This window comes from Trichechus manatus, unplaced genomic scaffold, assembly GCF_000243295.1.
Source record: "Trichechus manatus latirostris isolate Lorelei unplaced genomic scaffold, TriManLat1.0 scaffold00117, whole genome shotgun sequence".
Lineage (NCBI taxonomy): Eukaryota > Metazoa > Chordata > Mammalia > Sirenia > Trichechidae > Trichechus > Trichechus manatus.
Genome location: NW_004444053.1, coordinates 3,395,228 through 3,412,803, shown reverse-complemented (window position 1 = coordinate 3,412,803; position 17,576 = coordinate 3,395,228). Strand labels below are relative to the sequence as shown.

Here is a 17,576-nt window from a genome sequence, read left to right as displayed (position 1 = left end):
GTTCTGTAAGCCTTCACCTGAAGTACAATAAAAAAAAAAGAGGAAAAAAAATAAAACCTAAAGTACAATAAAAAAATTTAAAAAAAGAACACAAAATATGTCTACTTATCAAAGCCAATACTCAGAAACCCCTAGACAGAAATGTGCCAAACTTTTAATACAAAGGTAACCCCACTATCTGTGAGGGTTGCACTGCATTTAGTTGTGTCCTCTACACTATCTGGTCAGGTTGTAGTCAGTGGTGCATGAGCACACACACACACACACACACGCACACATGCACACTAGCCCATACCACTCTATATACCCCACATCCTACCTCTGCATCATTTATCACTGGAGCAGGGTCCGTGGGAATTGAGAATTTCTATACAGAAGGGGTTCCACCACCCGTCTGTCAGTTTGTCATACTGTGGTGGCTTGCATGTTGCTGCAATGCTGGAAGCTATGCCACCAGTATTTCAAATACCAGCAGGGTCACCCATGGTGAACAGGTTTCAGCAGAGCTTCCAGATTAAGGCAGTTTAGGAAGAAAGGCGTGGTGATCTCCTTCCAAAAATTAGCCAATAAAAACCCTATGGATCACAACAGAAGATTGTCTGACACAGTGCTGGAAGATGAGCCTCCTTGACTGAAAGCCTCTCAAAATATACAGTGGCTGCAACAAGGGGCTTGAGCATACCAACAGTCACCAAGATGGTGAAGGACCAGGTAACATTTCATTCTGTTGTTTGTCAGGTCACCAGGAGTCAGAACCAATTTGACAGCAACTAATAACAACAAAATGATCATTAACAAGAATTTTTTTGGCCATGTTGATCATGCATAGATACCAAAAGCAAGTTTTCTGTTCTTGTTTCAGGCTAGCTGCCTAAAGGCCGACTGGAACCGGAGATTTCAGACACTGGTTTTCCGAGCTGCTCACCTCCTTTGCTTCAGCACTCTGATCTGTGGTAAACTTCAGGTTAAGCCTTCACCTAGCCCTGAGGGATTAGGGTAGAGCCCAGAGCCAAGTGAGAGAAGTTAAGGATAGCAAGGTGTTCAGGTGGGAGAAAACTGTCAGAGCCAATATATCTAAAAGGAAAAATGCACCCAACACCATCATATTCACGAAAAGCCTTCAGGAAGAGCTTAAACTGATATATTCAGGACCAATTTATCCATTAGGCACAGTAGGCACAGACCCATGATAGTTATAGGGACCCACAAAAAAAAAAAGAAAAAAAAGTTTCTTTTAGGGCAAAGAAAGTGTTTTAATATTTAATAGTAATATGTTGTTGTTGTTGTTAGGTGCCGTTGAGTTGATTTCGATTCATGGCGACCCCAGATGATAGAGTAGAACTGCCCCCATAGGGTTTTCTAAGTTGAAATCTTTATGGGAGTAGATTGCCAGGTCTTTCTCCCACAGAGCTGCTGGGTAGGTTCGCGTCACCAATCTTTCGGGTAGCAGCCAAGTGCTTAACTGTTGAGCCACTAGCGCTCCTTATAATATTAATAAAGTCATCTTTATACCAATGCAGTTGAAAAATACAGTTTTTAATATATTTTATGGGGGATGGAGCCCACAAAAGCAAAAGTGCCTAGTGTTCACTGAAGTCATAACGTGGTAGCCCTGGACGTACCAGGATTAGTGGCATAAAGTCTTAAGGCAAAACAACGTTATAGGGGGGCCAGTGGGGAGGGGCAAACATGGCCAACACTCACACCAGCAGCAGAGGAGTGGGCTGAATAAGAACAACGCTTTATAAACAGGAAAAGGAGCCATTTCCAGGTCTGATTGCTTGTATTGTACACCTCTTCACAAAGGAACTGGCCTCTCCGCCCCGGTGAGCTCCCACTGGCTACAATAACAAACCTTTGCATCCTGGTGCTCTTTATACTTTTGAAGGGCACATTCTTTATTTGTTTGATATCACAAACACGTGTAAAGAAGGGCTGTTTTGAGCCTTGTTTTAACCAGTGAGTAAGCAGACATGAAGAGGCCCTGGTGACACAGTGGTTAAAGTGCTCAACAGCTAACCAAATAGGCAGTTCAAACCCAGGAGGAGCCTCTCCGCGGAAGAAAGATGTGGCAATCTGCTTCTGTAAAGATGGCAGCCCTGAAGACCCCACGGGGGCAGTTCTACTCTGTCCTGTAGAGTCTCTGTAAGTCGGAGTCAACTCAACAATAGTGGGTTTGGTTTTAGTTAAGCAGACATGGAGGAAGTAATTTATCAAACAGAAAACAGCCAGGAGGAGAGGAATGAGTATAAGATTGTACATCAGGGGATCTTCTTTCTAGCCCTGGCTTTGCCACAGACTAGCTGTGTTTTACTCATTCAACAAATATTTATTGAACACCTATTACTAAGCACCAAGCTCTATGCCGAGCTCTATGCTGAACCACCCTTCAGGGGTGCACATCCAGCAGGTGTGGACAATGTCACATAAACAGACATCCCATATGTGGTCACAGTGGTCCTGGAGGCAGGTACAACATGTGGTAGGAGTCTGCAGGAAGAAACTTCATGTCAGCCTGGAGCATCATGGAGAGCAGGAGGGTAAAGTTCATCAGGCACAAAGTGGGGAGGGCAGCCAGGATAGCAGGAGCAGCATGTGCAAAGGCTTGGAAGCGGGTGCTCTGCTTTGCTAAGAAACTAAATGTGACAGACAGTGAGACTGGGCCAGGAGGTGGGTTCCAGGTCATAAAGCATCTTATTTTCCATGCTAAAGGTAGAGCCTGTAGCTAGGAGGCAGCCATCAAGACATTTTATGTCCCATTTAACTTGGGTTTGGACAAATCACTTAATATGCCTCCTTTGAGTTAGGAGTACCTGGGTGTTACAAATGGTTAAGTGCTCAGCTACTAGCTGAAAGGTGGGTAGTTCGAATCCACCCAGAAGTGCCTCAGAAGAAAGATCTGGTGACTTCCGAAGATCACAGCCATTGAAAACCCTATGGAGTAAAGTTCTACCCTGACACACATGGGGCTGCCATAAATTGGAATTAACTCAACTGCAATTGGCTGGTTTTGGTTTCATTGAGTTAAAGTCAACTTGACAACTGGTTTGGTTTGATTTGGGGCATTTATAAAAGGAGGGGATTAGCTTTGATGACCTCTGAGATTCCTTCCAACTCTGGTAACATATGATTCCAAATCTGTAATAGCAAACATCCTCAGAAGAGGATCTTTCCTATTCTGACTTCATGTACAGCTGAGTGAAATACGGAAATCCACTCTTTTCCTTAAAGCTAGATTAGACATACAGCAGTCATGTTTTGAGTACTTGTCTTCTAGCCAGAAACTCCTCTGACTACCCAGAAGCGTCCTTGCAGTCACAGCCCACCCCCTGGTTAGGGGTGCTAATGTGGCTCCCACTTTTCCTCGCTACAGAACTAATGGACCAGAGAGAAGTGGCAGCGTGGACGTATCATCACAGCACAACAGCATACCCATGGAATGTTTCCCGGGCCTTCTGCCAGAAGTACTACACAGATTTAGTGGCCATCCAGAATAAAAATGAAATCGCTTACCTCAATGATGTCATACCCTACTACAACTCTTACTACTGGATTGGTATCCGAAAGATCAATAAAGTTTGGACTTGGGTGGGGACCAAAAAGACTCTCACTGAGGATGCCGAGAACTGGGCTGACAATGAGCCCAACAACAAGCGGAACAACCAGGACTGCGTGGAAATCTACATCAAGAGCTCATCAGCCCCCGGCAAGTGGAATGATGAGCCCTGCTGGAAGAAAAAGCGGGCACTGTGCTATACCGGTAAGGTCTTGTCTTAAAAACCAGTTGCTGTGGAGTCAACTCCGACTCATAGCGACCTCCTGTGTGTGGTCACTCCTGTGTGTGGTCCTAAGGAGCACACAGGGCTTTCAGTAGCTGATGTTTTGGATGTAGATCACCAAGCCTTTCTCCTGAGGCACTTCTGGGTAGACTCAAACCTCCAAGCTTTCAGTTAGCAGCTGAGCCATTAACCATTTCCCCACCCAGGGACTCCAAAGTCGTCTCTACTCCTGAAATTTGTCTCTCTCTTTTTTTTTTTAATGGCTTCACTGGTTGGTTAAAGTAACCTTTGAGTCAATTAAATGGAGTTACAAGTCAGGGAGATGAAAATAGGGGGTAAACTGTTACCCATTGCCCTCAAGTCGATTCCAACTCACAGCGACCCTGTAGGACAGAGTAGAACTGCCCCATATGGTTTCCAAGGCTGTAATCTTTACGGAAGAAGACTGTCACATCTTTCTTCCGTGGAGCAGCTAGTGGATTTGAACCACTGACCTTTCAGTTAGCAGACAAATGCTTTAATCATTGCACCATCAGGTAAACTGTTAGTCAGAATTTATTGAGCACCTTGAAGAATATCAGATCAGGAATAGAGCAAAGTGAGCTTCTGAAACTAAAAAAGGAAATTTTAAACCATCCAGCCCACCCTTTCTATTTTATACCTGATGAAATGGAAGCTCAGGGAGTTTTTGTTTCTCTAGGTCCTGTAGCAGGACAGAAGCAAAGTTAGGACTAGTAATCAGTCTCCTAAATTTTAAGTCCACATCTTTTTTCCACCACTATGCCCTAATTTTGGAGCCCTGGTGGCACAGTGGTTAAGAGCTATGGTTAAGAGCAAAAGGTTGGCTGCTAGCCAAAAAGGTTGGCCGTTTGAATCCACTAGTCGCCCCTTGGAAACCCTATGGGGCAGTTCTACTCTGTCCTATAGGGTCACTTATGAGTCAGAATCAACTTGAGGGCAATAGGTTTGGTTTTTGGTTTTATGCCCTAGTATAAGAGAGAGTAGGGTCAAGAGCAGGGGGCAAGGAAATAGAATGGGAGATGTGGACCAAACCTCTATATTCTAGCTACTGCTGCTTCCTGTATCTTCTCTTAGAATCTTCCAAGAGTCTCAAGCCACTTCACCAAACTTACTGGCTCATTCACTGGAACATTCCTCCTGCAGATCCTTGCATGGCTTATAGAAGTATAGTATCTCAGAGTTTAGAGAAAACTTAGAGATCATTAGTACAACTCTCTATGTGACATATGGATTTTGTCTTGTAATTACCCCAGAGTGGACCAACATGTGACTAAGGCTTAGTGCAAAAGAAACAGACCATCAGAAAATAGTCTAGCCATAGACCTTGTGCCTGTCTAGGACCTTCTTAATAAAAATATCTTTCACAGTATCAATTCAAATACTAATCCCCCACCAAGAGCATATACCCTCAAAGGGTATCTGGCAGAAAAGAAACTTCAGACCTTCTCTATTTTGTCACCCAAGTGGCACAGACTCAGTGAGAAAGGCCTGACAGGTTAGCCATGGTCTACACCATCTAAGCCTGTCATATTTATATCACTGAAACATCCCTTGTAATATTATTGTTTTTTTTTCTTTTACCATGAATAGTTCTTAAACATCTCATTTGCTTTCTGTGCTCCTCCACCATATGGTATTGGACATAGATTTGAAACAAAGTGTAGAAGGGTTTTTGCCCTAAAATTGGGCCAGTTGGGCTCAGAGAAGTAACTTGCCTAAGGTCACAGAGCTGGTAGGCAGCAGATCCAGGATTCAGATCATGTCTGTGTGACCCCATGTCTGGCTTTTAACTTCCATGCTGTAACAACCGTCACAGGGGCTTCTGTAATAATCCAACTCTATGAAGACTCTTGATTAAAAAGTCAGAACCTATTTTGTACCACATAGAAGAGTTTCTCTGTCCACACATCTACTGATGGCTCCATACACAGAGTGACTCCCTCCTCAGGATACAGTAAATGCAGCACAAAAATGGGAGCCATGCAATGCCCCCAACAGTCTCCCACAATGGCTTTCCCAGAGACCGGTTGGCTCTCCAAGGATGTTGTGGTTCTCTGTTGTCTGGCTAACTCAGTCCTACCCAAGCCGGTCTGAGTCTGTGGCTTGGAACAATATCTCATACAAATGCCCATGATTCTGACCCTCCCACATCCATTCAGCCTCCTGCCAAGACATGTCCTGCAGCAAGCAAGGAGAGTGCATCGAGACAATTGGGAACTACACCTGTTCCTGCTACCCTGGGTTCTATGGACCAGAATGTGAACATGGTGAGAGCATGGTTTTACTGTTATTTTGGTCTTTGGTCTTGTGCTAAAGAGATGCCAAGAAGTAAATGATGCAGAGACTGCCTGGTGGATGAAGGCTAGTCCCAGGCGCCCTCAATAATCTGTTTGCCCCACTTAAATTTTCTCTAGATATGCACCCTGGGTAAAACATTTTATCATTGGAGATGAACATTTGCTCATAAAAATCTCAAAAAGGAAAAGGAAAACATAAAGGAAGCAAACCAAAGAGAACCCTTTCGGGCTGATTTTACTTGTTTGAACAAAAGGCCAGTGAAAGAATGATTATTTCCCAAAATGCAGCCAATACGAAGGGTTCAAGTAAAGATGGGCTGATTGGGCTAGAGCCTAGAAAGATGCGGCTAAGAGGGTAACACAGATAGAGTCAGCTTTCAGCAAATTTGACCTTGTCTTTAAGTCTACAGTGGGAAAAAAAATCACTGTTTTATCCCCTGCAGTCAGAGAGTGTGGAGAAGTGGACCTACCTCAACACTTGCTGATGAACTGCAGCCACCCTCTGGGAAACTTCTCTTTCAACTCACAGTGCAGCTTCCACTGCCCCAAAGGGTACACGTTGAAGGGACCCAGCAAGCTGGAATGTTTGGCTTCTGGAAACTGGACGAGTAAACCCCCACAGTGTGTAGGTGTGTAGTCCCTATTCTTTGTATCCTCATGGACAGCCAGAATTTCAAGGAGAAGTAATTGAGCTTTCTCCATTAAAAATGTGAGAAATGATGAGGGTGCACATTAGATGGAAAATTCTGCTTCTTCCAATTACCTGTCAATCAGAGAACACTAATGTTTTCTTTTATTATTGTTGTAAAAAATACAGATAACACATTTGCCAATTCAGCATTTGTCACTTGTAACAATTCAGTGAAACCAATGACGTTAATCGTGTGCAACCACCACCAATATCCATTGCCATATTTTCCATCCCCATAAACAGAACTCAGTGCTAGCTAGAAAAAGATTTCCCTTGTTCCTCTTCCCTTTTGCCCCTGGTAACTACTATCAAACGCTGATACCTATACATTTGCCTGTTTTAAGTGTTTCATATTAGTGAAATCATACTGTATTTGTCTTTTTGTGATTGACTTATTTCACTCAGCATAACGCTTTCAAGGTTCATCAAGAGTAACACTAATTTCAATTTTCATGGTATTTTGTATCTGAAAAGTGAGGTAATCAGTTTAATTCTTGCTTCCCAGACAAAACCATTAGAAAGGCATCCTTTTTGCTTTGTTAGCTGCAAAGTAAACAGAGTAAGATAATGAGGAGTTAGGCACTAAGTATTATTAATTTTATATTTTCACCTGCTTTTTAAAAAAGTAAGTGAAAAATAAGCATGTTTGGACCTTTCCACCCAACCAAGTCCATCGCCTGTCACTTTGGGAAAATCTAGCTGCTGTGGAATCCCAGGGCTTCAAGGTGCTGGCCACAACTCAAGGAGTCAGGACATTGCTCTTTCAGCCACCCAGTGCCCACCCCTGGAGATACCTGAACAAGGAAGCATGGCCTGCCTTCCCCCTGAGAAGGAACTCCAGCACCAGTCCAGCTGTAGCTTCCGTTGTGAAGAGGGATTCGCGTTAGTTGGGCCAGAAGAGGTGCGGTGCACTGCCTCTGGGGTGTGGACAGCCCCAGCCCCAGTGTGTAAAGGTGAGCTCCAGACACTTGGGGAAGTATAATGTCCACTGCACCCAGTCCTTGCTGAGTGTACAGATGAAACTGCTCAGCTTATGGAGAAGCTGGCCTGAGTTACCAAAATTTGGCTCTTCTTGTACCTGCCACTCAGCTAGGTTGGGTACATCTGGGGATAGAAAATGACTGTCAGGTTCCAGAAAAAAAAGAGGTTGATTTTACTACATACAAAATAATAAAGCCCTCCTTGCCCCAAAACTCACAGCCCACAAGCAGTTTGGAATAACTTAATTCATAATGACTTTACATGACCCATACCACATAAGAGAGAAAAAAGGCGACATTTAACATCTGTAAGGAGACACTAGAATACCTGTGGGGACAGGTTTATAGAGATGTAAGGGGTAGAGGACATTAAGAATAAAGCTTGGAAGAGTCTGTGTATTTAAGAGATTTGGGCCACTTTGAGGACAGACTAGTGCTCCAAGTCTGGACAAATGTCATTAGAGCCTTCGAGGTTCCAAGTGCCACCTTGTTCTCCAGCCGTGGCCATGGCTTTTCTCCTTCCTCAGTAACTTTCTCTTTGTCCTTCGTTGTTCTCCCTAGCTGTGCAGTGTCGGCTCTTGGAAGCCCCCAGCAAAGGAACTATGGACTGTGCTCATCCACTCGCCGCCTTTGCATATGGCTCCAGCTGTAAATTTGAGTGTCAACCTGGCTATCGGGTGAGGGGCTCGGACACCCTCCGCTGCATTGGCCCTGGCCAGTGGACTGCACCCATGCCAGCCTGTGAGGGTAGGATTTCCCTTTATCAGCCCCCAACCCACCTAGGAAGTAGACAGGGCACAGTGGAAAGACCAAGGGCACTTAATGTCAAGGTGACTTCCTCCATGCTCTGGCACTGGAGCAAGATGTTCAACCTCCAGGAGGCATGGTTTTCTACTCTGTGAGATGGAGTTAAGAATTGCAAGGTTCTTTTGTGAGGATTAAGTATATAAAATGCATGCAATTAAATAGTGTGTATAAAGTACCATGGAGCCATTGGTGGCCCAGTGGTTAAAAGCTCAGCTGCTAAGCAAAAGGTTGGCAGTTTGAATCTACCAGCTGCTCCTTGGAAGCCCTATGGGGCAGTTCTACTCTGATAGAATCAACTCGATAGCAATGGGTATAATGGTAAAGTACCTAGCATAGAGCTGGCATCCAATAAACTTTATTTTATGCCTCTTTTTTTCCCTTCCTGCCCCAATGGCATGTAAAAGCTATGGGACAATGACCGATACCCAAGAGGAAGTCAAAGCAGTGCTATTAGGGCAAAGTGAGATTCCCCAGCATAGCCTACGAAAGTAGCCATTGACAAAGGAGCAAAGGAACACTGAATTGAAAAAGAGCCTATGATGCAACCCTAGGCAATTACATAATATCGTGAATCTGAATTCTGTGCAATTGTCTCACACTCTCAGTTTGTAAAACAGAGAGGGGAATGGAGGAGTAAGAAATTAAAAGTTAGATTAGTGAATTCCGAGGACATCCTGTCTGGCTCTGAGACTTTAGGGAAGTCACTTAACGTTTCTGAATCTGACTTTTCTCATCTGTAAAGTGAGAGAAGCACTAGAGAATCTTTGGCTCTAAAATGCCCTGATTCTGTAAAAACCAGAGGTCAAGCCCAGGGTACACACAGGGGTGTAGAAGAAAGGGTGGTCTCTATACTCTGCACAACCCCAGGAACAGCCTGGAAATGGAATGTTTCATTCAAGGAAGAGCAAGAGGAAACCAGTCCTTATGCGAACTGAAGTCACTTGGGTTTAATTGTGCTCAGGAACTCACATTGGGCTGCACTCACTTGGCAATTGAAGTCTGATTAGGATGACATCCTGTGTTCCAGACACGAGGCTCATTAGGGATAACTTATAGAGCTAGGTAATAGGGTGCCAACAATAGGCCACATGGTCCCATAAGTCCAGCCTTTTCCAGTATCTACTCTTTCCAGATCGAATCCCACAAATAATGTCTATAAATATTTCATGAGCACTTTTGATGTTCCAAACACTGGGTCATGCTCTGGGATATAGTTATGACCTATCCCAGCCCTCAAGGAGACTGTGGTCTACTGGAGAAGAATACAGTGGAGTATAGAGTGGGCAGGGCAAGCTTCCTAAGAAAGTGAAGCCTAGACTGAGACCTGAAGCATGGCATGGGAGGGTGTTCTGGGTAGAGTTTTTGAAAAAAGGAGGGTTTAAGGTTCTGAACATACCAACAATGTGGAGAGAAAATATGTGGCATCTCCCTGGGGGCCTCTCATGAGGAAGAACTGGGCCCTTCCTTTACCTGGTTTCAGATAATAACTTCTCCATTTAGCCATTGCATGTGACCCAATGGAGAGTCCTGTCCACGGAAGCATGGATTGCTCCCCATCCTCGCAAGGATTTCAGTACAACACAAGCTGTAGCTTCCGTTGTGCCGAGGGTTTCCTGCTGAGAGGAGCCAAGATGGCTCAGTGTTCTGACTTGGGACAGTGGACAGCACCAGCCCCAGTCTGTCAAGGTACAGTGACATTGGGATATTGCTTCTATCCCTTGCAGCCTGGCAGAAAGTACCGGCCTCTTCATTTAGCACCCATCAGACACTCCTTGAGAATCCACTATGTGCTGGGGATGAAATAGCAAGCAAAACCATTCTTAGGCCCAGCATGGTCATTACAGCTTACTCAAGGTGAGGGTTGCATTGATTGACATGTATGAGATGGGTTGGCATGAAGGAGGTGGGGGGAAAAGAGTGGTACATGAAGAAGAGCGCAGGAGGGAGGAATAGTAGTGGAAGAGGCACTGAGTGCTGGCTCTGTCACTTCCTGTTAACAAGCTGTCAATCTCTCTGAGGCTCAGGGTCTTCTTCTGTAAAATGGGGGTACGATTATTTGCCTTGAGGGCAGTGGTGGTTCGGTGGTAGAACTCTCACCTCCCGTGTGGGAGACTCAGGCTTGATTCTCCGCCGATGCACCTCATGCACAACCACCACCCGTCTGTCAGTGCAGGCTTGTGTGTTGCTGATTCTGAACAGGCTTTAGTGGAGTTTCTAGACTAAGATGGACTAGGAAGAAAGGCCTGGCAATCTATTTCTGAAATCTAGCCAATGAAAACCCTAAGGGTCACAACAGTCCGATCACAATGTACATGGGGTCATCAAGTGTTGGGAGCCAACTTGATGGCAGCTAACAACAACAAAGGAGCCCTGGTGGTACAGTGGTTAAGTGCTCAGCTGTTAACCGAAAGGTCAGCTGTTCGAACCCACCAGCTGCTCTGTGGGAGAAAGATGTGGTAGTCTGCTTCCATAAAGGTTACAGCCTTGGAAACCCTAAGGGGCAGTTCTACTTTGCCATATAGGGTCGCCTGAGTTGAATCAGCTGGATGGCAATGGGCTTTTGTAACAACAACAACAATTACCTGCCTTACCTACTTGCCTCACTAGTAGCTGTGAATTAATGTGTGTAAAAGCAACTTCAAAACTGCTATGTGCTTTATAAATGTAGGTAAAATGACAATAATAACATTATCTTATAAATCATACATCCTTGTCTGTTTTTATAAAATGATCATCTTTCAATATTTCATATTTTCAATATTTTACTCTCACAGGATAAGTAAGGCATAGGTAGGTCACTAGGAGTATTTGTTTACAAGGGGTACCCACACAGAAATGATGTTCCGGAATTATAATAGCAGCATTTCATGTTGCCATTTACTGGGACTCCTGGGTAACTTATGTGATTCCCCTGTGCCTAAGTTTACTCTGATGTAAGCTTAGATGAGGCAGTGAAGTACTAGATGACCATGCCTCAGGACTGTGAGACTTAGTGAGGGCAATGTATTACAAGTGTATCATCTGGGAGACAAAGACACAAAGAGCCCTTTGAAACGCTTAACAGGGATCATAAGGGATCATCCAAGCCATTCTTGTCTCCAGACAGAATTATCCAGAACAATAGTTGGATGCCTCCTTTAGCATCTGGAGATGTGGTCTCAATACCTCCCTTGATAGGCCTTCCTGGTGTTTTCCACTCTGACAGTCAGAGTCTGCATCCGATGCATAGTTTTAATGATATTACTGCTGTTATTATTACTACTACTATTAATAATAATAATGATAATAGCATATTTTTCTCTTACAAATAATGTCTTAATAAAATCTTTGAACTAATTTTTGTGTGCATATGTACTTAGTAGCATAGATTCTTAGAAATAAAACTCAGGTTCAAAAGTATGATGTTCTAAAAATTATTGATATATACTGCCCAGATGCTCAACAGTAATTCAGCATTTTCCGAATAAAATCTTTCATATGCTATTGTAATTAAATGACACTTTTATCCTACTCCAGGCTAAACAATCCCAATTTGAGAATCTCTGTTCTTGGCACTAGAAAAGAGTAGGGGTCGAAATCAATGCGTACTTGTGCGACTGTTTCCCCATTCCCTTATTTCCTCACCCCTTAGCTTTGCAGTGCCAAGATCTTCTGACTCCCAACAAGGCCCAGGTGAACTGCTCCCACCCTTTTGGTGCCTTCAGGTACCAGTCAGCCTGCAGCTTCACCTGTGACGAAGGCTTGGTCCTGGTGGGTGCAAATGTGCTGCAATGCTTGGTTACTGGGAACTGGAGTGCTGTGCCTCCAGAATGCAAAGGTAAGGTTACCTTCTTTCCAGCAACTTGGAAATAAACTGTAGGCTGTATTTTAGAAGTGGTAACTGTTCAGGGCTAGCACCTTGGAAAGGTCTGGAAAATTAATAAATACTCGCACTCATTCTCTCACCCTGTAACCCAGGGACCCCAAATACAAACGCCTTCAGGGCCAAGCAGATAGTACAAGTGTCAGGATGTTTAGCAGCAAACAATAGGGAGTGGTGCCTGCTAACTCCTTACCAGGGTCTTTGCCAGAACCTAAAGGCTCTTTTCAGAAGCCAGGTAAACAGTTCATATATGGCTAAAAATAGTATCGGAAAAGAAATCTAGGAGGAAAAAAGTAGGTGCAGGATGGCTGTCCCAAGGCTGACATGACTCCTAGAAGTCGTGGAGTATAATGGTGGAATGGGGGCAGACTCATGGAGTTTAACAGTGGAATGAGGGGCAGACCCATGGAGTATAACAGTGGAATGGGGGGCAGACCCATGGAGTATAACGGTGGAATGGGGGGCAGACCCATGGAGTATAATGGTGGAATGGGGGGCAGACCCATGGAGTATAATGGTGGAATGACGGGCAGACACATGGGATATAATGGTGAAACAGGGGCAGACCCATGGAATGCAATGGCGGAATGGAGGCGGACCCATGGAGTGTAATGGTGGAATGGGAGGCAGACCCATAGAACGTAATGGTGGAATGAGGGGCAGAACTTACAGGTACCCAGTTGCAAACATCCTCCAAAATTTGTATGATATTGGAGAAATACACTTACTGAGGATAAAGTGAGAGTGATGAAAAGAGGAAGAAACTTGAAGTTATAGTACTCTCAGAAAAAAGATACTTTCAGTTTCAGTATAAGCATTTGTATATACACTGTACTTGATATCTAAAAGCCAGTGTATTCTGTTAATATTATAACACCCCTCTGAAATAAAATTGATTCTCATCATCTGTATTTGGGTATTAAAGGATAGATGTATGTTTTCTATATTCCTCATTCTTTTTTCTGCTCATTATATTCAGTTATTTAGTTATATTTATGGCAAATAGTACTTTTAAAAAGCAAGGTTTTTATTTACAAAGGCTACAGAAAAATAAGAAAATAAATAAAATTATATCCTCTTAAATACCTCCACCCTAAAACAGACACTGTTAACATTCTGGTGTGAATTCTTCCAAATATTTTCCCCATCCACTTTTTCCCTATGCAATTAATATTTTTCTGAAACATACACAATTAATATTTTTATGAAGCATATACAATTTTAGTAAAAAGTTAAATATGTAAAATACTAGATACTTCTGTATTGTTTGCCTTTGCCTATTCACTTTGTATAGACTATCAACATCTGGCAAAAGCAAGCAGACATGGTTTTTATGAACAGGAAACCACCTGTTATTCAGGTCACACACACATACCACTGCTAAATTGGGCCGTGAATGAATGAATGAACGAATGAATAATCAAACTCAGCAAAACTAGGTGTCCTTCATTCCCAGGCGCCAGAGTATGACAAGTTACCAGGGTTGAGGTTGGGTGTACCCTCAGAGCCTGGTGGCACAGTGGTTAAGTGCTCAGCTGCTAACCAAAAGGTTGGCGGTTCAAACCCACCAGCCTCTCTACAGGAGAAAGATGTAGCAGTCTGTCAGCCTTGGGACAGGAGGCAATTCTACCCTGTTCTACAGGGTCATGATGAGTTGGAATGGACTCAACAGCTATGGATAGATTTGGCACCTCCAGAGCGGGGGTCTAGAGAGAACGGGGTGGGCTGTGACCTGCCCCTCAGCTCTCATCCTGGCCATATTGAAGCCTGGATGCCAAAGTCCATGCAGCTTTGGGGAAGGACTTAGGGTCTTTGCTGTGGGTTAACACAGTGCTCAGAGCTCTTCTGGGCTGCCCTGAGCTGTGCAGGGCACAGATTACAGTTCATTGCCGCATATCAGCCTGCCTATGGGCGTTTCACAGCAAGGGAGGCTGCCACTCACCACAGCTTCCTGTGACCTTCCAGTTCCCTTCTGCTTTTAGTTCTTTGTTTACTCTGACTGAACTTTCTCCTCATCCTCTCCTTGCTGAGTGCCTATCAAGTGAAATAGCCAATGTGGGCTGAACAGGAAGGTACAATGAGGCTTGCAATCCACTAGCTGTTGTAATACTTCTGAGAGTGTGCTAGCTGACAATTTCCCTTTTTAATTGCCCCTCCTCCACATAGCCACCCCACCCCTGCTGTTAGAGAAAGAGTTGAGAATGGACTGAATGCCACTAAGATTCTCGCACACACTCCTTTCCCCCCATTTGCCCTTACAGTTTATAGCCTTCCTGAGTTGTCTCCTCTCCCCCTCCTCAGCCCCCTGCCCTGTACACACTTAATACAGAAAGACGGAAAACAAGTGGCAGAAAATAACTAAGTCTTTGAAAAATTGATCCATTTGGGGGGAGTGTAGCTGGACAGGGAGAGGAATGAAGGGAAGGGAAAGACATAGAAAATGCTCTAAAGACTGAAGACCACCAACTGTCTTTGGTCTGAAGCCATATGCTGCTCAACCAGGTCAAACAGTGAAGAAGGAACACCCAACCCATGTGTTTGCTTAGTCTTCACTTTTTGATGCCAACAGACTTAATTCAAGATTTATTATCTTATTAATTTGCAAAAGGACATCTTGACAGCTGTTAACAGTTGCATGCTGTGTATTTTCACTTTGGATCTTTGTAAAAATCCTAGGCGCTATGTAATGCTATTCTTCCCATTTTACTGGTGAACAAATTGAGACTCAGAGAGGTTAAGTGGCTTGCCAAAAGTCACAGAGCTGTTAAATGACAAGCATAGGCCTTTCCATGACCTAACCTCTATTAGCACAGCCACAATGAAGGAAAGCAGGCTCCTTAGTGCCACAGACTCTGCTTGTATGAAGTGTGGCAGAGAACTGCAAGACCTAGTTCAAGTTTTCACATAAGTGAGCAAGTTCAGCCACTTGCTGCTGAACTGTAGTCACTGTAGCATGAGACTGTGGGAAGAAGTGGAAATTAGCATTTGCAGACAGGCTACTACATTATGTGCCTACTTCGTGTCCATGACTTTTTACTATATTTTTAAATTTCATTTTATGTATGATTTAATTAACTTATTATTATATAGCTAAGGATCCCTGCAAAGCAAGGATTAGTATTTTTCCATTTTACAGATAAAGTAACTGAGGTTCAGAAAGGTTATTGTCTAGAGATACATGGCTAATAAGTAACAGAGGCAAGATTTGGACCTGGGTTCTGTCTACCACCTGGTTGGGGAAAGGAGTTTTGGGAAGGCAAAAAAGTATTTTATCTTTATATTCTCTTTTCCAATCACTTGTCATTTTCTGGTAAGGTCAGTAGGTCTGTTTGTAAAGAAGGTAGCAAGGAAGCAGCCACTTCCGCTTCTGCCCAGAGGCAACCGGAGTGAGCTGCACAGAATATCTTTCCAAACAGACCACTCCCTCCTTTTAAAAATCACCCTTAAAGCTCTTTGTGGGTGAGTGTTTCAGGATGTCAATTGACTATAAGCTGCTGTTTTACACGTTCATGACCTCTAATTGGTGATAAGGCACACCATGAAATACCAACACTCATTTCTAGCCAAATGATGACCTTGAGTGTTAAGGAGGTACAATACACACACACACACCCCACTGATGTCAGGCTGCTGAATTCTAAAATGGTTTCTTCTCTCCTCCTCTGTTATGCTCCACGGTAGCTATTACCTGCACACCTCTGCTAAGCCCTCAGAATGGAACAATGACCTGTATCCAACCTCTTGGGGATTCCAGCTATAAATCCACATGCCAATTCAGCTGTGATGAGGGGTTTTCTTTATCTGGACCAGAAAGGTTGGATTGTACTTCATCTGGACACTGGACAGGTTCCTCACCAACATGTGAAGGTAGGATCACAGGTCTGTCCTTTCTCACGGCTTTTCACATAACATTATGGGAATGGACAATCAGCAGAGACTCATGTAAAAGTGTTCTTCAGCTAAAGCAAACAACACGTTCTCCACAAAACATGGTAATCTAGACCAAAAGCTGTTCTCTCTCCATCTCTCTGTCTCTCCACCTCTCTCTTTCTATCTCCATCTCTAGGAAGAATCTTATATTAATTCTTGTTAAACATTTATGAACTGTTTTCATATTTGTGTCCTCTGTGGCAACTAATAAAAGTGAGTGTGTGACAAATATCTGTTGAATTGAAGCTTAATATCATTTGCTGGTAAAATTTACTCAAACACAAGCCCTTATTGATTATGAATTAGTAGAATCCTCAAAGGAAGGGGCTGCATCTTATCTGTCTGTGCTTCTCCCAAAACACCCAGAACAATGTCTAGCACATAATATGATCTAAAACAGAAGTATACTGAATTAATTAATAATAACTCATCTTTAGCTTCAAAAACACCATTGTTCCAATTTATTGTTGAATTTTAGTGATAATGAGCATAGTAATAATAGCTAATATTTATTGTTTGCTTAATAAATACCAATTATTTCATACGCAAGGAGCCCTGGTTGTGCAATGGTTAAGCACTTGGCTGCTAACCAGAAGGTCGGCAGTTCAAACTCACCAACTGCTCCATGGGAGAAAAGACCTGGCTATCTGCTCCAGTAATTATTACAGCCTAGGAAACCCTATGGGGCAGTTCTACTCTGTCTTATAAGTTGGCTGTGAGTAGGAATTGACTTGAAGGCACACAGTAACAACATTTCATATGCGTTATCACATCCAATCCTCATTACAACCTGCAAGATGATTATTGTTATCTTCATTTTAAAGATGAAGAAACCAGGGCATTGAGGGGATAAGTAGCTGGCAAAAGTCACATAGCTAGGAAGTGGTGGAGCCAGGATTCCAGGTCTAATCTGACTATCCACCACCATCTTTGAGTCGGCTCTGACTCATGGCAACTCCATGTGTGTCAGAGTACAACTGTGCTCAACAGGGTTTGCAATGGCTGATTTGTCTGGGGAAAATCCTCAGGTCTCTGGGTGGTGAGGAGCCCTGGTGGCACAGTGGTTAAGCGTTTGGCTGTAATTAAAAGATCGGTAGTTCGAATTCACCAGCTTGGAAACCCTGTGGGGCCATTCTATTCTGTCCTATAGGGTGGCTATGAGTCGGAATCAACTCGACAGCAATGTATTTTCTGAGTGGTGCAAACAGT

At 43.6% G+C, this 17,576-nt stretch overlaps 1 protein-coding gene across 2 annotated transcripts in view; it reads left to right on the top strand.

Moving 5' to 3' along the window:
• Nucleotides 1-17,576, top strand: part of SELP (selectin P) — a 47,491-nt gene that overhangs the window by 13,038 nt on the left and 16,877 nt on the right. Inside the window, exons 2-10 of one of the 2 annotated variants that reach the window (XM_023738438.1) lie at nucleotides 863-953; nucleotides 3,374-3,760; nucleotides 5,960-6,067; nucleotides 6,541-6,726; nucleotides 7,556-7,741; nucleotides 8,330-8,515; nucleotides 10,076-10,261; nucleotides 12,207-12,392; nucleotides 16,119-16,304. In XM_023738438.1, the coding sequence (XP_023594206.1) occupies nucleotides 863-953; nucleotides 3,374-3,760; nucleotides 5,960-6,067; nucleotides 6,541-6,726; nucleotides 7,556-7,741; nucleotides 8,330-8,515; nucleotides 10,076-10,261; nucleotides 12,207-12,392; nucleotides 16,119-16,304 (1,702 nt within the window). The remainder of the gene's footprint in view (nucleotides 1-862; nucleotides 954-3,373; nucleotides 3,761-5,959; nucleotides 6,068-6,540; nucleotides 6,727-7,555; nucleotides 7,742-8,329; nucleotides 8,516-10,075; nucleotides 10,262-12,206; nucleotides 12,393-16,118; nucleotides 16,305-17,576) is intronic. The other variant, XM_023738439.1, reaches the window with a different exon arrangement.